This window comes from Triturus cristatus, chromosome 9, assembly GCF_964204655.1.
Source record: "Triturus cristatus chromosome 9, aTriCri1.1, whole genome shotgun sequence".
Taxonomy (NCBI): domain Eukaryota; kingdom Metazoa; phylum Chordata; class Amphibia; order Caudata; family Salamandridae; genus Triturus; species Triturus cristatus.
The window spans coordinates 1189725974-1189749490 of record NC_140592.1 but is presented as its reverse complement, the minus strand read 5'-3'; the positions used below and the strand labels follow the sequence as shown (position 1 = coordinate 1189749490).

The 23517-nt window shown below is 48.8% G+C and overlaps 1 protein-coding gene and 1 pseudogene across 1 annotated transcript in view; one reads left to right on the top strand and one right to left on the bottom strand.

The window, feature by feature from the left end:
• The first annotated feature begins 747 nt into the window (after positions 1 to 747).
• The window catches only part of LOC146799603 (uncharacterized), an 889638-nt gene continuing 866868 nt past the window's right edge, over positions 748 to 23517 (top strand). Inside the window, exon 1 of the mRNA XM_085627193.1 lies at positions 748 to 3493. Within this exon, the coding sequence (XP_085483319.1) occupies positions 828 to 3368 (2541 nt within the window). The 5' untranslated portion in view covers positions 748 to 827 and the 3' untranslated portion in view covers positions 3369 to 3493. The remainder of the gene's footprint in view (positions 3494 to 23517) is intronic.
• On the bottom strand, positions 19458 to 20345 carry LOC146799609 (uncharacterized; annotated as a pseudogene).

Sequence of the window (23517 nt, the reverse complement as noted above, 5' to 3'; positions counted from 1 at the left end):
TGTCCATGCTACCACTAGGATAGCTGGTCTATAAGGTTGACTTTACAACCAATCACCATAAGGGTATTTGGACTGATATAAGGTGTACACTATAACTAGTGACATCATACATCAGGCCAACTTCTCACATTGGTGAGCAGCGGTTGGGATCTGAGCTTGCTGTTGTAATACCATTGTAATCTTGTGATACTAAATTGAAAGATCACACAGATATTGTCTAGGTACATATAACATAGTTTAAAATACTTAAGTCCTACTGGACTTAGTAGTTGTAGGTTGAAGGGAATAACACACCCTGACTACAACTACTAGAGAGGTTTAGTAGAAACAACTAGTGTAGGTAGGTGCACACACCACACCCTCACTAGATCATGCCTCTGGGAGGAGATCAAGTAGATGCTCTCTCAGGAGGGGCAGGTCTGCAGAAGACCCCCTCTAGGTATGATACCTTAACATTCCAGGAGATGAGACAATTGTGTACCTCCAGAGGAATAAAACAGGGTGCAAACCCTACCCTTAGACAGCTAGTGGAGCTTCTGGAGGCCTATGATGCTGAAAGAGCTGCCAGGGATGGTGCCATAGCTGTAGATAAGGGTCTACCCACCACAGATGAGTCAGATGGGACTTCAGAGGAAGAGGTAGACAGCCAGGGCCAAGTAGGAAGACTTAGCCAGGCTAACCTAAGTTTACATGGGAGTTTGCATGGGGTCCCCCCATACAGACCCCCAAGTAGGCTTTCACAGAGAAGCAGGAGGGACAGATCCCCTTCAAGGGAATCCATCCACTCCCATGTTTCTAGCATCTCTAATGCTTCCTCTCACAGGGGAATGACTTCACCTGAGAGAAAGGAGCATAAAGCCAGAATGAGGGAAGCTAATCTGAGGATTCAGAGGGAAGAAATTGCCCTTGCCAAAGAGAAGCTTGCTCTGGCTAGAGAGCAAAAATTGTGTGGGTCAGAACCCACTGGTGGCAGCAACATTCCTAGAGATAGGGATAGGTCTTATGACCATAGAAACCTAAGCAAGATAGTCCCCCCATATCAGAATGGGGATGACATCCACAAATGGATGACTGCTTTGGAGAGGGCCTGCAAAGTACAGCAGGTACCCCAAAGTCAGTGGGCAGCTATCTTGTGGCTCTCCTTTTCTGACAAAGGTAGAGACAAGCTCCTCACAGTCAGTGATGAGGATGCAAACAATTACAAAGTCCTGAAGAGTGCTCTGATAGATGGGTTTGGCTTAACCACTGAGCAATATAGGTTGTTGTTCAGAGACACCCAGAAGACACAGACACAGGACTGGTCTGATTTTGTGGATTGTGCCACTAAGGCTTTGGAAGGTTGGTTAACTGGCAGCAAGGTGCAGGACTATACAGGATTGTACAACTTGATTATGAGGGAGCAGATCCTTAGTAATTGTCAGAACCAGCTTCTCCATCAACACCTGGTAGACTCAGATTTGACCTCTCCCCAAGAATTGGGAAAGAGGGCAGATAAATGGGTCAGGACCAGGATTAGGCCTAAAAATCAGGGTGGTGACCAAAAGAAAGATACCACCAAGCCTCAAGAGAAGGGTGGGGATAAAGCAAAAGAGAAATCTTCCTCAGGGCCCCAAAACTCCACACAGGGTGGTGGGTCCCAAGCTCCCTCCTCTACCACAGTTAAAAAGCCTTACTGCCATGTGTGTAAAACACCTGGGCATTGGAAAACTGACAGCAGTTGTCCACAGGCTAAAAACAAAACTGTTCCTCCAACTACTCCTGTCACACCACCTATTACTGTCAGCAGTAATCCCCCAGGTGGTGGGAGTGCCCCCAAAAATTTGGTTGGGTTTTCTTGGGGAACACAGGGGGATCCTGGCTTAGCCAATTCCCCTGCAGCAGCTACTCTTGTCTGTGATGGTGGCATGGGGTTTGCCAACTTCACTGCCTTTCCCAACACTTTGGGTAGGTACAGACAGGAACCCTACATCAATGGTAGAAAAGCTGAGGCCTACAGAGACACTGGAGCTAGCATCACTATGGTGGCCCATAGGCTAGTTCCCTCTGAGCAGCTTTTGCCTGGTTTCTCATACCAGGTAACTAACATTGATGGCAAACAGAACAGTCATCCCATGGCAGAGGTATGTCTCAGCTGGGGAGGTGTCACTGGCCCTAAAAGGGTGGCAGTGTCTCCAACCTTGCCTGTGGACTGCTTGCTGGGGAATGACTTAGAACTCTCAGCTTGGGCTGGAGTTGAACAAGACACCCATTCTAAAATGGTAGGCCTTTCCAAAAAGGGTAGTGGGGTTGTGCCAGTCACCACCCCTGTCCAAGTAGCTTTCCTCCCTGAAAAGGTTGGAAGGGCAGTGGTAGCCACAGCCCAGGCACAGACAGACTTCCCTGTAGAAATTGGCAGAGCTGTGACAGTCACAGCTCAAACACAAACTGAGTGCCTTCCTGAAAAGGTTGGCAAGGCTGTAATGGTCTCAGCCCACACTCAGACTGATATAGGTGTAGTGAAGCCTGAAACTATGGATCACTCCACACAAACAGAGAGTAGTGGGGAGGAAGAAAAGTCTCCCTCTCCCCAGACATTAGGAAAAGGTCAGCCTCCTCAGGGATCTGACCTCACCCCTTGTGAAGGAACTGCCCCAGAGGTAGCCAGGCCTGGCCTGGCAGAGCCTCTGATGTCAGTGGCCCCTTCCAAGGTGGGACCCAGTCTGGTGCAGGTAGCCTGCCTCTCTCTACCCTGCCTCAGTCAGCCCAGGGCTGCAGAGGTCAGGGAGGCCAGTGGACCCCAAGAGTGCCCCTGTCCACAAGAACCCCCCCTTCAAAAGAATGAGGATTGCCTGGTTAGTTGCCCTAGCCAGGTGATGGGTAAAAACATTCCTGAGGGATCCCCTTCACAGGTAGTTAGGGACCTCCCCCAGAGGGATTCTGTTGGGCACAGGCAAACATGGGACCTTAGGGCCCCAAACCTGACCTGTCCCTCCAGTAAGCCCACAAAAGGGACCCAGCCTCCAGCTTTAGGTAGCCAGAGGCTGACCCTGAGAGCACAGTGCAACTCAGTTAGAGAAAGAAAGGCATCCATGGTGGAGGATGATTGGAGGAAGCTGAGGCCTCACTTTGGGGACACTCACTTCAGTACTCCATCTCAACACCAGCCTTTTACTTTGCAAAGACACACCAAAGGTAGAGATTCCCTATGGTGGAGACCCTATGATATCTTTAGGATGAGGGATTGCTTAGTGGACCATGAGACAGGGGGTAACCATGCCAGTGCTGGTTCTTCCTTATATGGCCACTCAGGCAATAGAGGCTTACCTTGTCAAGGCCAGCCTTATCTCCTTTCGTTTGGGGGGGGGTTGTGTAGGAAGGTGGATATCTGACTATGGTTACCCCCAACTTTTTGCCTAGTGTCTAGCTGGTTTTTCGACTTAGTTGGCCTGAGATCCTGCCATTCAGGGTCTCAGGCTGTCTGCTCTCTCTGTAAAATGGACTCCATGTACCCTAGGTACATACCCAATTGGTAAGGATCACCTTATTGGACCCTGTATAGTGTACCCTAGGTACCCAGGGCATAGGTGTACCCTAGGCCTCCCAGGGGCTGCAGCATGTATTATGCCACCCCTGGTCTGGCCTTCCAATCAGACACAACTGTCTGATCACTCAGCTGGGGCAAGGTCGTGTAATCACCCCTTGCTTAGATATAGTATGCCTATATCTGCCCTTATATATAGACACCTGTGTACCTATCAGTCACTCCTATGGCAGGCCTTAACAATCCTGGAGGCAGAGTGCTTGGTAACATGTGAGATGGTGCTCTAGCATGAGCTGAGCCTGTCTGCAGCTTTCGGAACCATGTCCTTATAGCTGTTCTATGATATAGCCTACCATATACTCTTAAAGTGCCTTATAATCTTAAACGGTTATGGTAACTATGGTTTGGCTTTATCAAAACATGTCGTGTAAGGTGTCTAACACTTTGGAATAATACCCCCATACCATTTCTGGTGATGAGGATATTATTCCTCCCTTCTAGAGGGAGAGACATGTTAAAATCCTACTTTGCTGTTTATCTCTAACCAAAGCCTCAGCATCACAAAATGGATGCTGCTGCCACAGACACAAGTCTGACCTCCTGCTGCTGGGAGTGATCCCAGCCAGGGAGGCCTGGACAATAGGTTTCCTGCTTGGGGAGGTGCTAGCACCTCCCCAGACAGCCTTTAGTGTATTGGGGCAGGGTGGGCTGAAAGGAATGAGACATGCCTGGGGCACACAAGGTGTTCCTTGCATAGTCCAGTTCAAACCGGCGCTGGGGCACTCCAGCCCCAGCTCTGGCGCGAAACTGGACAAAGGGAAGTGGGTGTAACCACCCCCTCCCAGGTCCCACCCATAAGGCGTGACCTAGCAGGTATCCCAGCCCCCCAGATTAGTATAAGAGTGGGAGTTGGGCCTCAAGAGATTAGATTATCCTGAACCTGCAAAACTGAACAGAAACTCTGGACCTTCGACATTCGACGAAAGAAGAAGACTGAAGAATCTCCCTTGTAGCCAAGGAGTGGCTACCCTGTGCAAACAGGCACCATCAAGAGACTACCCTTTGCTTTGCGACCGTTCTACGAGGAACCGACTGCAGAGCCCGACCAGAGCCTTGATTTCCAGACTTCTCCGACCCTCATCCACATCTGCAGCAGAGCTGAGATCCGTGGAGGCGACGAGCGACGTGGGACCGGCTACCTGGGAAAAGTGGCTAGTAACTTACAGCGCAGCTTCTGAGGTACCCTCGAAGTTGTGCACCGGGGATTGAGAAGCCCCAACCCCAAGCACCATCTGCACCGAAGACCAGCCCCCCACACTCCACGAGTTCTGCGTGGGGCCCTTCAGCATTTTCCTGCTTGCCGCGTCTGTCCGGTTGCTTGCCCGCTGGCTAGTGGCCTCTGTGACGACGCTCCCTGAAATCTTCTGCGCTGGTTTGGCTCCTCCAGACTGGCTCCCGCTTCTCTGCAAAGAAGAAGCACCCCAGACCCTCCTGGTCTGCACCAGAAGCAAGTCCCTTGTTCTTCGTGGGTTCCGCTTGCCAAGGCTTGGTGAGTCCTAGTCCAACTTCGACGCCGCCGACAGCAAGAGCCTTCGTGGGACAGCTCGCCTCCTGGTCCTGGTCGTCCTCGACGCTTCCTGGTCCTCCTGGCTGCAGCGACAAGCTTCACCTTCACCTGCAACTCTTCACGACATCGCCTGGTTCCTTCCTGGTTCCACGTGGTCACTGGCTAGTGACCTTGACTCTGTCCCCTCTGCTTGCAGGTTTCTTCTCTTCTTGATCCCAGGCTTGGGATCCACCGGACACTCTCTCCTGACTGCCTGTCAGCATCTTTCTTCAGGCATCCATAGGAGTCGACGACGAAAACGACGCATCTTCACCCCTATGCACCCGCAGCCTGTGGGCTAGGTAACTTGGGTACTCCGGTGCTCATCAGGATAGTGACTATCCTAGTGTCTAGTTTTCAAGTCTCAACTTCCTAGCTACTCCGGAAGTGTCCTAAATCTATCTATTTCTAAACTGTAACATTACTATTGACTTTTACGCATTACGCGTGAGTGTTTCCACTCTGCACACGAATCCCGTGGGCCTCCCACTCCCTAACTAACGCTAGTGTAGTGTAGCCCCAGCGATTCCCTAGGCCTAGGCCTATTCTATTTCCGTGACAGTGGTTCTTATACCACTTCTTTAGTATATGGTTTGCGTGGCCCCTAGGGCCTAACTGTATTACTTACCTGTGTGACTTACTGTATGCATTAATAAGACTGTGTTGTACTTACCTCTAAACTCATAAAGAGTGCTGAGGGTTTGCTTAGAATAAATACACTTTATTTTATATATATATCTGTTGTGGTGTCCTTTCATTTGGTATTCAAGGGATTATATATGGTATCACAGCTGGCTTCACATGCCATTCAGAGTTTAGCCTAAGACTGCTCTTGTCCATGCTACCACTAGGATAGCTGGTCTATAAGGTTGACTTTACAACCAATCACCATAAGGGTATTTGGACTGATATAAGGTGTACACTATAACTAGTGACATCATACATCAGGCCAACTTCTCACACTCCCTGGACCGGAAACAAGCATCCTAGGACCGGTTTCGGGGTTTCACCCTTCTTCAGCCAGGATAGCTTGATTCCAGTGGCACAGTGAGCCCAGGACCCACGTCTGGGCATACCTGGCGCACTTAGGATGAGAAAGCAAAAGACACACAATTGATGGACGGAATGCAGAACAAAGAAATCTAAACGGAAGGCCCCCCCTAAGGTAATTAAAGGTCCAAGAGAAGGGGGGAAAGGACAAAAAGTATTATAGGGAGACTCTTTCTGGACCTATATTATTTTGTATGAGACTTGAAAAAGTTCTCACCTGCCAACATAACATAGAAAATTAAACAAAGAAATGTGTTTATTTACTAACAATTTTTATTTATATTTTTTTAAAAAGTTTTTTTATCAGTTTCAGTAAACACTCATTGAAGAGTTGTCTCCATTATTTTGTTAACATTTCACATGTATATTAATTTTATAATATCAAAAACCTAAAGCATAACCCCGTGGCTAATCATATAAAAGACAATTCATACTCTCACACATTCATCAGTCATACTCATATCTAAAAGAATTTTTATAGCAACAAACATTTAGTAGTTTGACATAGTCTCCAAGACAAGTTTGAACAAAGGAAGTAACAGTGAGTACAGTTATTTCAGATAGTATTGGATCTCTGGAGACCTCTCCTCTAGATGGAAAGGGGCCTACACGCGTTTCGGTGAAAGGACACCTTCTTCAGGGCCACCAACAGGAGGGGCGACAAGCCCTAAATGATGTGGGGAGATCTTGGTAACAAAGTACTTCAGTAATGTATCAGTCAAGATAGAGACGGATGAGAGCGGTCTTGTCCGGTCAGTGCTTTTCAGAGACTTCTGCGTGTTCATACAATCATTGTGGCTTCACTATTTCTAGAGACGTATGAAAATGCGGGTTGTTTACTACAGTTTCCGCCGTAGAGTTGCGTCCAAATGGGTCCAAATATGAATGCAGCTTATCTGGTTCCTTTTGTGAGCTTCATAAACCCCAAAACATGTGGGTCCTTCTGACGTGCGTTGGTTCCGTGCAACACACTATTACCGTACATGCGGTTGATTTTTGCTGCTGACCCGGGTGTCTCCGGTAGACGCAGAGTATCGACCTCGCTTATTCATCAACATCCGCGATTCAATCCTGGACCGGAAACAAGCATCCTAGGACCGGTTTCGGGGTTTCCCCTCTTCAGCCAGGATAGCTTGATTCCAGTGGCACAGTGAGCCCAGGACCCACGTCTGGGCATACCTGGCGCACTTAGGATGAGAAAGCAAAAGACACACAATTGATGGACGGAATGCAGAACAAATCATAACATTCACCCCCAGTCAAGAGATCTGGGTTAAATCCATCATTCTTTTGCTCACCATGCCACCCCGAAACCGGTCCTAGGATGCTTGCTTCCAGTCCAGGGAGGACCTGGCTTGGCAGTTCGGGCTGGACTGTTCCCATGAGGCACAGGGTCAAGACTGATTTGTATGTGGCTGGGTTCAAACTGGAACGGCATGGTGAGCAAAAAAACAATGGATTTAGGCCCAGAACTCTGTACTTTTTTTTTTTTTTTTAATTTCTGTTTATTAAGTTTGTTACATACAATAGCATCGTCAGAAGTGTCATATTCACTTACATTGTTTGGCAATACATACATAGTGTCTTCAGAAGTGCAGTCACCATAGTAATACGCCCTTCCTCAACATGGCTGTAGTTCAGCGAAACCATCGAGGGCCAAGTAGCCCGCCCCCTGTACTCAGTGTCACCATTCTCACTGCAATCATCATTTACAACCACGGAGGTCAATCTCCCAATATTGTTCACAGTGCACCGATCAGTTCACTATCCCAACGGTATGTGACCGACACCACAGCACACCACAATCCCTCAACCCTGTGCTCCAGTACTCTTCCACATCCCCACGCGCAGCCTCCGACCAGCTAGTGTGGCAACCCTTCTGTCTCCGGTACCTACGCCTCCTGCGGATGTTCAAGCAAATAGCAGGTCAAGGGGGACCATATGTTCCGTGGCCTAGAAGCGCTAGGCAATAACTCAGAGTATATATCAAGTTGCTCTTGGCATGTGACAAGATCAGTGATCCACTCCTTAAACTTCGGGGCTCGACCCCTGCCCCATCGACATGCCACCCTCCTCTTTGCCATCAAGAGCCCCAGCGCCACAAATTTCCTATGTGCTGCCTGTATCGGCTTGGTATACCCCAGCAGCGCCAGTAATGGTGTGGGTTCGAGCCGCGTATGCACCATACAAGTCAGCGCTTCGAAGACCCGTCGCCAGTAGGTATTCACCTCCGGGCACTCCCACGCCAGGTGTAGAAAGTCCGCCCCAGGGGCACCACATCGTTCACAGCAATCCCTCTCTCTCAGCCGATACCTGTGCATTTTAACCGGCGTATAGTATAGTCTGTGTAGGTACTTGTAATGTATCATGCGGAGTCTGATGCTGGCCGTCACTCTCTCTGTCTGCAAACAGCAATACTCCCATTGCTCATCCGAAAGTTCCTCAGTAAGCTCCGCGTCCCATCGCGTGTGAGAGAGCGGATCAGCCATTCCCCTTTGAGTGTGCACTGTTCTATAAACTAAAGAGACCAAACGTGTGGCCGTCTTGCATTTCAACATTACCTGCAGTGGAGCGCACGTCTCTGGCTCACTCGGGAAGTCCGGAGTAATAGCACGAATCCCCTGTCTCAACCTGGTGTACAGAAAGAGATCAAGTGGGGTTTGATGGGAACCCTGCAACATGTGATCTGCAGAGCAAAACTTCCCCTCGTGATACAAATCCCCCCAGTTCTGTATATTCATACGTACCCTGAACTTATGGAACAGTGCCTCCTGTAACAAAGGCATATTCGGGTGGTACGTGAGTGGCAACAAAGCCGCATACTGCATGGGTGTCTGTAACATGTGCCTAATTCGGCGCCAAGCCTCGATCGTACAAGTGACCGTATTTGGTGACTTATCTCTAGGTGTAACCGGCTCAAACAAAACTCCATCTAGCGGTATCGGATGTGCAAGCCAATGTTCAGCCGCAACCTGCGGCATATACCTGGGCCGAGTCACCCAGTACCAAGAGTAGTGGGCCTGCGCACTGAGATAGTACAGTTCAAAGTGTGGCACCCCATATCCTCCTTGGGCATATGGCCTGGTAAGTACCTCCCACTGCAGCCGTGGCTGCCGACCTCCCCAGACCAGGCGCGTCAGTTCCGACCTAAGTGTTGTAAAGAAATGTCTCCCCGGGTAAAACGGGATATTCAGAAATAAGTAAAGCAGCTGAGACAGGAGCACCATTTTAATCAGAGAGACCTGCCCCGCCATGGACAGGGGGAGTGCGATCCAGCGGGTCACACTGTCTGCTATGCGCGTTATTGCCGTACCATAATTCACCCTCAGAAGCTCGTCTTTGTCTCTCGTCACTCTAATCCCCAGGTAGCGCAACTCCTCATCACACCATTCCAAGGTGTAATCCAACGTAAATTTATGCGTCGCCTGCGTTAATGGGAATATACTAGATTTGCTCCAGTTGATATGGATCCCCGACAGTTTCCCAAACACTATAAACTCCCGCAGTATCGGGTTCAAGTTGTCGTGGGGATTTTGGATATATAATGTAATGTCGTCTGCGTATAAGGAGATTAGGATCTGCCGCAAATTGCATCTCAATGCATTATCATTATGATGCTGCCGCAGTTTCGCTGCTAATGGTTCAACTGCAATAGCAAAGAGAAGTGGAGAGAGCGGACACCCCTGTCGGGTACCTCTCGTGATAGTGAGCGGTTGCGACGCGTGTCCATTAATAAGTATCTTGGCGACTGGTTCATTATACAGTAGTTTAATCCACGACAAAAACAGGGGGGGAAATCCCATTCTCAGCATTACACCAAAAATATAATCCCACTCCACCGAATCGAATGCTTTAGTAGCATCAAGGAAGACGGCTGCCAGAGGCAAGTCAGGCGAGACATTATTAAGAATCGCAAACAGGGTCCACAAGTTATGGGATGTTGCCCTACCCGGCACAAAGCCTGATTGGTCCGGGAGTACCAAATTTTCAAGGAGCAAACTCAGACGGTTAGCAAGCAACTTGGCCAGTATTTTGGCATCGCAATTAAGGAGGGATAGTGGCCTATAGGAGTCACAATGCCGGGGCGGCTTCCCAGGCTTCTGCAACAAGACTATCAGTGCTTCCCTCATAGACGCAGGAAGGGTGCCCATCTCCAGCGATTCCTCATAGACTTCTCTCAGTACTGGGGCCATAATATCTATATACGTCTCGTAAAATTCTATAGGGAGGCCATCCGTTCCAGCGGCTTTCCCGGACTGCATACCCATAATAGCTTCCCGAACCTCGTCCAATTCAAACGGTGCACATAGAAACTCCCTTTGCCTATCACTAAGCCATCCCAGCGCCACGTCCCCCAAAAATCCCTCCAGATCTAGTTCATCCTTTCTGGTGGTGGTATACAAGTGCCCATAATGTTTCGTGAATGTGTTAAGAATGTTAGCGGTGTCCCGGTACACCTCTCCCTCAGAGTCTTCAATCTCCAGGATATAATTTGAATAGCGAGGTTTCCTAACTGAAGTTGCCAGCATCCTCCCCGGTCGGTCCCCCTCCCCATAGCAGCGAGCCCTCCAGTATTTCCCCCGAAAACACGTCTCCCGCTCCGCTGCAGTCATATACTCTGTGAGCGTGTCTCTGAATCGCGCCTGAAGCGCGGCTGAGGGTGTACGGGCCATCTCCTCCTCCATCACTTTTAACTCCCTCTCCTGCCTAGTTAGTGTGTTAGTATGATCCTTCAGTACCCCGAACCCCTTGGACATGCAGTACCCTCGCATCGTTACTTTAAACGCCTCCCAAATAATTTCTACACTGTCCACTGAGCCTTTATTGCGAGCAAAGAAGTCCTGTATTTCCTCCAGCAATTCCTCTCGGAAGACCTCATCAAGCAACATAGTGGCCTGCAAGCGCCAGGCACCTCTCGGTACCCCGAGGTCCGCGGAGGCCAGCGTGAGTAGAACTGGGGCATGATCTGAGTATGTTCTGGGCAGATGTTGCACCTTCGAGATCGCTGGTCCCAACCCCCTAGACACCAGCCAATAATCAAGCCTCGCCCATGAGGCTGCCTGCGCCGTGAAGTGTGTGCCTTCGTGCAAGCCCGGGTGTGCGTGCCTCCAAGCGTCTAGCAGTTGATGTGCATCGATTGTGTCCCTGATAACCCCAGCCACCTTGGTGTAGTGATGGGGGGGCCAGTTGCGACCTATCACACCCCGGGTTATACGTGACGTTGAAGTCCCCACCCCAAATAATGTGCCGGGAGCCCTTCTCAAATATCCTTGCCCATAGTGCAGTAAAAAACGCCGGGTCATCCACATTTGGCCCGTAACAACAGGCCAGGGTCACTGATATCGAGCCCATCCGCCCCCACACTATACAATATCGTCCCTGTTCATCCCCCACGGAACCCATGAGATGGAAGGGTACCTGCCTTTTTATAAGGATAACTGTCCCACGCGCATAAGAATAGGAGGAGAAAACCCTGTGTTCTGCCCACTTGGTCGCAAAGCTTCCAGCCCCCTGAGGCGCAAAATGTGTTTCCTGCAACATGGCAATATGTGTGTGATGCCTGTCTAGGTACGCAAGCAATTGTCGCCTCTTCCGCGCATCCCCCAGCCCCCGAACATTCCATGAAACAATATTCAGACTGCCAGCCGACCTCTCAGCCATATTCCCGAGCACCATACATGTCCTCCTGCACTATTCTTGCATGATAAAGCGCCAAACCTCCTATTGTATCACCTGAACTCTTTGACAATCCGAGATGCACACCTTTGAACTCAACCCAACTTCCCCCGGTGCTATGTCCATTAGCATCCTTCTGGAAGGTAAACATATGGTAACCAGCAACTGTCCCTCGTGTTCCCCCCCCACCCACTGAAGCAGCCCCAACTGCCTGCTGTGTGTGGTTGTGGGGTCTAAAGTGGGAGGCATTGAATACTCTTGCGCTGTGCTGCTAGGACGCCCCCCAACACTCGTTCCTATTCGCGAGTGTAGTGGGAGGGTCACTTCCGCACTTGGCCACGCCCCCTTACATCACCGGCCGCTACTTATTCACTCCAATGCAAGTGCGCAGCGCGCACGCGCAGCGGGCGCGCCAATGGCGCGCCGGAGGCGCGCCAGAGGCAATCCCGTCTGCGCACGTCCGCGCCCTAGAGCGCCCAGCGGCCATAAACGCTGTTCCTGACGAGCGAGATAGTAGCTCATGCCGCAAATACTCTGCTAGGGAACTGTACCAGCTACGGGGTAAGGAATGCGTTTGTATACCCTATGACTTGTCAGTTACACCTTTGGCCAACTGCACAGGTTGTGATTTCACATTTAGTTATAACAGAGGCAAAACTCAATCTGTACCCTACACAACTAAAGCCTCAGCGAGATCAGTAAGCTCCACCTTTAATTTTTGGAGTATCAACTGCAGGTCCCTCCCTAAAAACAAGGAACATATATTTGATTTGTTAAGCACCGTTCTCCCGGATGCATTATTTCTCACAGAAACTTGGCTTCATTCTAGTTCCTGTGCAGATGTGGCCAGTGCCCTTCCACCTGGCTATGTTATTTTGAGAAGAGACCGCAGTTCTGGGAGAGGTGGTGGGATCGCAATTATATTTAAAGACATCTACACTTGCCGGTTAGAAGCTTTACCATTTCCCGACTGTGAAGCGGGGCTGTTTAAACTGACACTCTCACCCCACCTGACCCTTTCAGGTATTCTTCTTTATCGTCCCCCAGACAAATCTACTCAGTGGCTCTCTTCATTCACAGAGCAGATAGCTCCGTATGTTTTGAAGGCTGCAAACTTCGTTATCCTAGGAGATCTTAATCTTCATCTAGATGACGCTAATAACAACATGAGTAAAGCGTTTCTAGCTGATTGTGAGGCAATTAATTTAGTTTTATGCAATCAGGGACCTACCCATCAGGCCGGACACTTGCTTGATCCAGTTCTATCCAACATTCTGCTCGACTGCAGTACTCCGCACCTCCCCCTTGTCTGGTCCGATCACTTTGCTGTTCAATTCAGTTTTACCTCAGACAGTGCTGCCCCACCAGCCCTGCCCCTTAACGCTGGTGGGTTCAGAGCCTGGTCTAAACTGGATTTGGATAAGCTCAATGCTGAGCTGACATCTACATGCCTGACATCTCTCTTCCGGTGTCCTCTCTTAATTTGGAAGTGGCCCACTGGCTGTCGTCTACAATCGAGCACCATCTCCCTTTATGCACTAAGCGTCCTCTTGTACACCTGCCCCCTGCTCCTTGGTTTACGCAGAATCTTAAAACAATGAAGGTTAAGTGCAAACACCTGGAAAGGTGCTGGAGGAAAACCTATTCAGCAGAGAGTAAATTAACTTATAGGTCAGCTTTAAAACACTACCATCTAGCCTGTAGAAAAACGAAAGGGACATTCATCTCTGATTCTATTTCTAAGGCCAGCAATCGCCCCAAGGCTCTTTTTTCCACAATAAAGAAGTTGGCAGGGGCTGATACATCTCCTGCCCCCCCAATACTTGAGGAATCCCAATGTAATGGGATCGCTGACTTCTTTATCACCAAAGTAAAAATTATCCACAGTTCCTTGGCAGCAATTTCACCACTGCTCAGTAGTGAGTTCTTCCCCACTATTCATGGTGAGAGTCCTTCTCCCAAGGAAGTGATCGCGGAATGGCCGTTATTGGATCAAGAGTCTTTACGCCTCTGTCTTTCTAAGGTGAAATCTGGATCTCCTTTAGATCCTATGCCTCCTACCATTCTTGGCCAGCTCGCACATGCCCCCCTTCTTGTGATTCAAGAACTGCTTAATGCCTCTCTTCGGGAGTCCATTGTTCCCGTTGAATGGAAGAGGGCCATGGTCATCCCTCTGCTGAAGAAACCTGGGGCGGATCCTAAAATTTTTGCAAACTTTCGGCCTATTTCCCTGCTACCTATGTTTTCAAAAATCTTGGAGAAGCATGTTAACATTCATCTAACTGCCCATGTGGAGGCAACAGGCTATCTTCATTCCTCTCAGTCAGGTTTCCGCACAAACTTTTCCACGGAAACTGCCCTACTGGGGGTTACTGAGACTCTACGTGCTCATTTAGATCAAGGCGAAACTATGGCACTGATCCTACTTGACTTGAACGCCGCCTTTGACACGGTGTCCCATTCCATTCTTCTCACCGCACTAAAAAATGCTGGGGTGGCTGGGTCTGCTCTGTCCTGGCTAGCCTCGTTTTTATGTCAGCGCTCATTTCAGGTTTTTTCATCAAGTTGCTCCTCCTCTATTCGTGCATCTGCTCATGGGGTTCCCCAGGGGTCCACGCTAAGCCCTATGCTTTTTAACATCTACGTGCGACCCCTGGCCTCGATTGCGGAGGATGTGGGACTATCCCTCTACTCTTACGCAGATGACACGCAGATTATCTTCTCCCTATCCTCAAACAAGGAGTGTTCTTTTTCAACACTACAGGAGGGACTTGGTCGCGTGGCTGAATGGATGCAGGTGAATCTATTAAAACTCAACGGCGATAAAACCGAAGTGGTTATATTGGGCAAGGACAAACATCTTTGGGGCCCGAACCATCGGCCCTTGGCAATGGGCCCGCTACCCCAACCGGTTACGCATGTACGTAACCTGGGCTTCTTGCTGGACGAATCTCTATCTATGCGTCAGCAAGTTGTCAGCATTTCAGCCACCTGTTTCACCATCTTAAGGTGGCTCCGAAAAATCCTCTGGCTACTCCCCGTTTCAACAAGACGTACCGCGGTCCAAACCCTTGTCACCTCTCGCCTCGACTATGGCAATGTACTCTTTCTGGGTTGTAGCCAGGAGGTACGTAAGAAGCTCCAGCTGGTGCAGAATTCTGCCGCCCGGCTCGTTTGCAAGGTCCCTAGGAGATCATCCATCTCTCCTTGTTTGCGGGACTTACATTGGCTGTGTATAGAGAGCCGCAATTAATTTAAGGCTCTCTGCTTTATGTTTAAAATTAAACATGGTTCGGCACCACTCTACCTACGTTCACTGGTCCACCCATATGCCCCTTCCCGTGCCCTTAGATCAGCCTCTCAAGGTAACTTCGTGATCCCCAGATTCAGACTGGTTAGAATGGGGGGTCGCTCCTTTTCTCACCTTGCCCCGAAGCTTTGGAATTCTCTCCCTGTTTCTTTAAAATCTCAATCTATTTTCACACAGTTTCGTAAGGGCCTGAAAACTTGGCTCTTTCCTCAGTAGATAGTTATCTCAGTTGGGTCTTTTTCATCTTTGGCGCCGGGAGACCCCATGGTGGGTAGCTGTGCGCCTTATAAATTTATTTACAATACAATACAATACAACTTGCCAGCGATGTAGCCCCCCCTTCCCTCCCCGACCCCAACATGACAATCGCATATGCCACAACATCCATCTCGGATGTGCAGCGAACTGTCCCAGGGTAATACCCGCTGGGGGCTTTCACTAGGTAGCCGCACAATCACCTCTCACCCCCAAAGCCAGCCAAAGCTCCCCCCCAAAGGAAACACTCGGGCTCCAGGGGCCAGAGGGCGCCCGGCACTACAAGTCATTCGCTCGCTTAAATCAGCAGTTATCAACAGTACTCAGCTCAGTCACGATGGCTGCCACTGCTATAGTTGTGTCCATTAGGCCTCGGGCGGGCCTCCTCCGGGTCCGGTCGCAGAACCCGCCTGGGAGTCCTCCGCCTCTCTCTCAGAGACCATCCGCTTTGCCGATGATTCTCCGCCGCCTGCACGGTTCGGCCTCTTCAGCTGCTTGAGAAAGTCTTCCACTTGGGCTGGCGCGGTAAAGAAGTGTTGTCTGCCCTGATATGTCACCCTGAGGCGTGCCGGATAGAGCAACGCATAGTCAATTTGTGCCTTTCGCAGTTTAGCCTTGACCTCTAGAAGTTTTCGCCTCTCTTCTTGTACCATGGGCGTAAAGTCAGGATAAATGGAGAAGGAGTTCCCATCATATGTCAGAGTCTGTTTGCCTCTGGCAGCACGCAGTGCCACGTCGCGGTCTCTGCAGTTTAATAGTCTCGCAATTATCGGACGCGGGCTCCCCCCCGGCGGCGGCCTCGGGCCAAGGGCTCTATGGGCACGTTCCACAATGAACTGGCTGGAGAATGCTTCCGTGCCCACCGAGGATAAGAGAAGTTTTTCTATATATTCTTCCATCCTTCCAACGTTGGTTGATTCCGGAATTCCCAGTACGCGTATATTGTTGCGCCGACTGCGTGCTTCCAAATCCTCATTCTTTGCGGCAATTACTCTCAACAGATTGTCCATCCGGGCAAGCCGCGTGGTATGGCTGGAGGTCACATCTTCCACATCCGATATGCGCCGCTCAGCTTCCGTTAGGCGCTCCTCGTGCCCTTCAAGTTTGTGGACTATGGCATCCATTCTGGTCGACATGCGGTCTACTTTCTCAACCACAGTGGCAAAGCCCTGGCGGATCTCCTGCAAGATACTCTGCACGTCCGTATCTGGCGCCGTAGCTCCGTCTTGTGCCCCATTCCGACCCTCGTGGGGTGGTGCTGCTTGCGAGGCCTGTGTTCCGCGCCGCACTGTCTCAAAATTCAGTTTCGGTTGTTTGGCATCCGCTTTCCCCATGCTGACCCCGAAGCGGTGGTATAGGCCTAGCGTCGACCTACCCCATGCGCCAGGTCGCACTCCTGTTTCCCGGTCAACCGGTGTTCTCTGCCGTCCTGTATCCTCTCCGGCTCTCACCGCACTCTACTTCCTCCACTCCCACCAATATCTCAACCGTCCTGATGGTCAAATTTTCAATGGCCCCTCAGTGGGTTAAGCGCAGGTCAGCCCCTCGAGCCCGCAATCCGCATGGCAAGTCCTGCTCCCACCCGGCTCACTTTAAGTGCAGCTGCAACCACCGCGCTATCTCCGCCGACGAGAGCTCCAGAACCTTCACCCAGGGAGCATCAGCGCCTGAATCATGCAGTGTCCCTTCAAATCGATCTCCTTTCACAGCCAAGGTGTCCCCAGCAGCACGCCCAGCCCGGACTCACTGTCGTATTTAGCTCGTCCTGTTCAGGGGTCCTCCCAGGCATTCAGCTCTCAGTCTATATATGCCCCGCCACCAGGCCGGTCCCGGTACACAGCTCTGCGCCTCGCCGATACTCTTCCTGGCAGCTGGGGAGGGGAGAGGGGGGGCTCCTTCGCCAGCCCCGCACTGCCTTCAAACTCCGCTCCTCAACCACTTCTCAAGCGCTATCGCCGCTGATGCCCTCTCTGCTCCTGGTCAAAATGCGCTCTCAGCCCCTCCCCTGCTGACAGATACCTGCAAATGCCGCCGTCAGGGTGCGATCCCGCACTGACCTCTCCTGCTCCGGGATCTTCCGGCGTGCAGGGCGCTCCCCGGGGCCTAACGCCACATGTGCAGCCGCGGCCTCACGTACGCCCGGCCGCCGATCGCCGCTCTCCGCGTGTGCACTCGCAGCGTCCCGGCCACACTTCCCGGCCGTCTATCTCCGAAGTTCATGGCCCAAACCGCACCAAACTTTCCTCGAGGCTTCTCAAAGGGTTCCCGCCGCGTCGGAAAGAGTCTTGACCTGCCACCACAGTATGCGAGCAGGATAATTGAAGGATGCAAGTGACGGGCTATGGGAGCCTCATTATAGAGCGGCCATTCCGTTTGTGCGCCACCTAGCGCCCCCCCAGATCTCTGTACTTGGGTGAATATATGACATTGTTCTGCATTCTGTCCATCAATTGTTGTTTTTGCATTTGTCACCCCGAGTGGGAAGGGTATGCCCAGACGTGGGTCCCGTGCTCTCCATGCCACTGGAATCAAGCTATCCTGGCTGAAGAGGGGTGAATCCCCGAAACTGATCCTAGGATGCTTGTTTCCAGTCCAGGGAGGACCTGGCTTGGCAGTTCGGGCTGGACTGTTCCCATGAGGAACAGGGTCAAGACTGATTTGCATATGGCTGGGTTCAAACTGGAACGGCATGGTGAGCAAAATAACAATGGATTTAGGCCCAGATCTCTGTACTGGGGGGAATGTATGACATTGTTCTGCATTCTGTCCATCAACTGTTGTTTTTGCATTTGTCACCCCGAGTGGGAAGGGTATGTCCAGACGTGGGTCCCGTGCTCTCCATGCCACTGGAATCAAGCTATCCTAGCTGAAGAGGGGTGAAACCCCGAAACCGGTCCTAGGATGCTTGTTTCCAGTCCAGGGAGGACCTGGTTTGGCAGTTCGGGCTGGACTGTTCCCATGAGGCACAAGGTCAAGACTGATTTGCATATGGCTGGGTTCAAACTGGAATGGCATAGTGAGCAAAAAACGATGGATTTAGGCCCAGATCTCTGTACTGGGGTGAATGATGACATTGTTCTGCATTCTGTCCATCAACTGTTGTTTTTGCAGGCCCACTGATAGCATTTGATTTACCGGCCCTGACACAAATATGCCAATCATGGAAACACCAATCCATAACTCAATTTACACAGAGATCATATGCACTTTAGCACTGATCAGCTGTGGTAAAGTGCCTAGAGTTCTAAAACCAACAACATCAGGTCAGGAAAAAATAGGAGGAAGAAGCAAAACGTTTGGGGATAACCCTGCAAAAAGGGCCATTTCGAACAGAAGACATTGTCCAACATTTGACCTCTCTCTTTCAAAAGCAGGTGTAAAGGCCAGAGCAGCCAACTTTGGAATAGGGGTACTAGGTTTGAGTCTCGGCTCGACATCCTTTAATTCTGGGCATGGTGTCTGACGTAAGAAAGAGACAACATGACTTCTGTTTGCAATATAGTATAACGTTTATATAAAGCGTGCAGGTCAGTCAGCTCCATGGAACTGGAACCTGAGCTTAAACTTACAATGTGGTGGACAGTTTATTTTATACATGTGCAATCGTAAATACATCATACATTTGCATATTTAATAAAGCAATACATTTGCATATTTAATAAAGCATTTGCTTAAGCACAACATTATATTAAAAAGTGATTCTTTCTGCAAAAACAAGCTAATCACGCATTTGTGACTTATGCATGTGTTATTTGTTACGCTTCCCCACCACTACTTGTACTACCAGTTGTCCTTGGCTTGTCTCTTTGAAGCCTAGCAATGCTCTACTCCGTACATGTCTACTGCTCTACAAGGCCTAATCTCCCACCTATCCTGTGCCTCTGTGCTACTTTATCTACATATTTTCTCAGAGATGTGCTCTCGTAATACAAGCCAGTAACTTTCCATTTCTGCTGTGTCTAATTATATTTCTCTATTCTACTGAAGCATGGGCCTACTTCCCTACCCCCGGGGCTGACTCCATTTTGTGCTGCTTTTTTCTAGTCTACTATTGCAGACATCTTAGGCTTGTATTTCTCCTTTAATACGTATATCCGTACACGTCTTTTTGCTAATGCTTGCATTGATATAGGTGGAGCATCTTCTTTTCCTACATTTATTATAACATTCTTCCCTTTAGTTGACGTTTCAACTATTTCCTTACCTTCCCTTATGCTTGGGAGTCATCAATGTGTATACATTCTCCTCATCATCCTGCACCTTGTTGACAAACCTGTTGGCGAACATCCCTCCTACCTTCTGATTAACCCTCTTGCAACATCCTATCACTATATGGAGGACACATAGCATCAACAGCAATATCACAAGAACAGGCAACAAGGCCTTAAATAGTCCTGACTTTCAGGATAGTACCATTGTGACCTACCCTGCTAGCCATTTGTCGGGGGCACCCCCTTCGTCCGCCAGCTTCTTTTGCAAGGTATGCAGAGCTTGTATAGCCTCTGTGAGTGTACCATTGTCGGTGTCATTAGCTGGGATATATATGCAACAGGCAGTTTGAGTATTGGCACATACCCTTCCGTCCATAGTTGTCATTAAGATATATCTATGCTGCATAATCCTTACTCTCATCCCTCGCAAATCTTCTTTGATTGCATTGAAGCCATCTTCAGTGGCACTGATAGCTTTCATTAACATCCAGTGGGAATCAGAAGCCAATGTGCAGTTGCTTTTGCTTGAATAATAGGAAGGATGCTTCTGAAGAAGATGTGGGCATCATTAAACTGCCTGTGCTCTTGCGGGACATCTTCCTAGGCTATAGTACTATAATACTCTGCAGCTCTCTTTCTCAGAAGATGGTGCAGCAAGGTCAATGGACGGCTTATGGGATGGTCATGCAGTTGGGAAATGTCGGCTCCTGAAATCATCAGGGAGGGAGTGTGCACTGTCACTAAAGAGCAGAGTCCTTGCCATTATGAAGGAAGTTGCATATACAACCACTCACAACAGTTCCAGTAAAAATCTAATAAGCTGGAGATGCCCCATTTCAAGTCGGCGTTATATCTTGTGAAATTGCAATTTTTCCTGAAACACAAAGAGAAAAGAATGGGTTTTCTACCTGCTAGAAGAGTTGTAGGTGTTTCTACCCAGGTTAGTGCAGATATATTCTCATCCCACACTGCCTGACACCTTTGTCTTGTGCTATTATCCGTCTGGTTACCCTTCCGTAAAGAAATAGCCTTGCACCCAAATGTAGTGCCACGGTGCCAATGACCATGAACAGAACGTATACTGATGATTTTTTACAGAAATATGGTCTTTCCTGACAATTGTGGGGCTGGGGTGTAGTGGAGTATTTCTCGCCGAAAAGTGTAGGTCGCGAAAACCCTAAAAATCCCTGTTGCTAAATTTTAGCTGTCCAAGTTTTATCCTTGTACCTCATAATCCCTGTTTTAGCCATTGCATCTAACTCCACTACTAGCTCTTTGTGATCTGTTAGGACATTCATTACATTTGCTAACTCTTTCGCATATTCCATGGTGTTTACTAGGAATGTTTCCTGTTTGACCTGCAGTGGTTTTATCAGGGCTTGTATTCTACAAAGGAAAAGATGTAACAGACACATGGTAATATTTGGAGGTTCCTCCTGGGTCGAGTGTAATCTATCTCAGTCAGTGGTGTGTGGAATCAAAGAGTAAACAAAGCAAGAGGAATTAGATGTTTACGTACCTATCTCCGTCATATGCCGATACCAAACATTATCTAATAAGCCAGCATGAATACTATGGAATATATTTTCCTGTTTAGGTACTGCTCTCTACAAGCACGTAATGCTATTACATAGTCCCATACATGAGGTAATATACCATTTAAATGTAGCCACCAGCATAAGAAGACATAAAAAGAAAATCATAACAGCAATACATAACTGTCCGCTAGTAGAGTCGACAAAATACTCCACTCTCGCTTTAAAGGGAGACATTGTTACACTTGTGTCTCTGTTCCCCTTCTGTCTGTGGAAGTGTCTGAGGCAAAGCAGTGTCTAGTCACACATCCTTCATATGGATCCATGGTTCCCTGCCATCCACTTTCACTGCAGTAGGAGTACTCGTTGTCTCTGAGAAGGGGGTCACTGTACTTGGGATCCTTACATTGTCGGATGAAATTCTGCACATAGACTTATTGGCCAGTAGGTATGAGACTGGTCTACTGGGGTGAGGAGGTCCTCTCCATTCGCAATACCTGTTTAGAGAAGAACTTAACAGATCTCATTAACTGAGACAAATAACAACTCATTTCGTCCCATAAAACTTCAACTGTCTTATGGGCCTCTGTCTTTTGCCTTGCTATCGTTAAAGGGGTGGGCATAGGATGTCCTGTCACTATTTGGTGTGGGGTTAAACGGTGATCACTTCCTGGTTGATTTCTGAGGAAGTACAAAGCCAGTGGTAGGCAGTAAGGCCATTTCTTTCACAGAGTAGCATATAGTTTTCTTATTTTATTCTTAAGGAGGCCGGTCAGGCGCTCCACTATTCCATTACTTTGGGGGTGATAAACAGATCAAAACTACCACCTGGAAACAGGGTCTAAGGGAAAGGATATTTAAAGACCTGCCCACATTCTAATCCCCATAATAAGACTATACAAACATAACAGAATGGGGGGTCTGATAGTAGACAGCACAAAGATTGAAAAAGGAGAAAAGTGTGTAGCGTCAAATCAAACCCATACGTTATCAGAGCAGAGCGTGGATAACCATCAAACTTACTCAACCAATGAGACAAATAGTGAGAGCAAAGGCACCTCTCATGATCAGTTTATATCACATGGTATCCAACTCAAGCAGAGGTATGTCTCTTGATCGTAGAGACTACCTCGTTAGTTAAAGGCTCTATTGCTCCCTTGGGTTGATAGAGAAACGTCAGGAAGACACGTGACAAACTGTGACCACCAGATAAAGTAGAAGTGCAGTGCAAAAAGAAAGATGTGAATTCTAAAAAGGGATTGTGTGAAGAGTATGATGTAATTCAACTCACTCCACACATCTCTATTAACAAGCATTTACAATGCAATGGTCTCGGCATTGGTAAAGTTAGAGCTATTGGCATTGCTCATGACATTATTTTTGTTTATGTGTTTGTTTTTAAAACATTTAAAGAAACGGCATTGTCATGAGCAATGCCAATAGCTCTAACTTTAACAATGCCGAGACCGTTGCATTGTAAATGCTTGTTCAGGATATGTGCCCTGTGTGCATGGCTATTTGGGTTGGAAGGGCGCATAATAATTGTGGCTGGATATTTTAGCTGTAATTGGACATTTGATATTGTATCTAGCTGTATAATGGCTGCTCCACTGGAATATCAGAGCTGCATGCCGGCATATCATTGCATCACCAAAACTGGTATATGTGAGGCAACTCAAACAGACTTACTTGCCTGCTGTATAACTGCTTTGTTCAAATTCTTTTATTATTCTTGCACCAACTGCAGGGTTTTTTAACGTCAGTAACGCCACTTTTCTGTAATGGCATTAAGGACTTATGGCACATAAATCGTCTCCTATGGTATCATCTACCTCAAAGGTCCTTCCTGTCATGCCATTGGTTGTTAAATGAAGGCTGTGTAAAGTCACTCCACCGGGCTTCCATTGGCTTTTCATGAATCTGCAACTCACTAACTCATGTAGCGTAGTATACTCAAGGGTCAACATTTGAACCTGGGCCCTTATATTGTTAACCAATATACTACTTTACAGTTGAGGTATAAATGCACCTTTTCAGTCCCAGCATTGTCGTTGAACGCTCAGCTCAGAGTAGTAGGTCGTTCTACATGTGGGATGAATTCTGTATTTTTTATGCTTGTTAAATTCAGGGTTAGAAAGCTCCTACATGGGACGTCTGAATGAATCTTTTACCTCACTTTTCCACGTACAAGGCTTGTCAATTAAACGAGCACCCTTCCCTGTTAGAGCTCGCGCTGCAGCGTGTTACCGTGCCATCAGGACTGCAACACGCCTCCTCTGTTGAGCATGCGATGTACCCACACTACCTCATTCACATCCTATTCCGACTCTTGCCCTTGTTAACCTGGTGCAAAA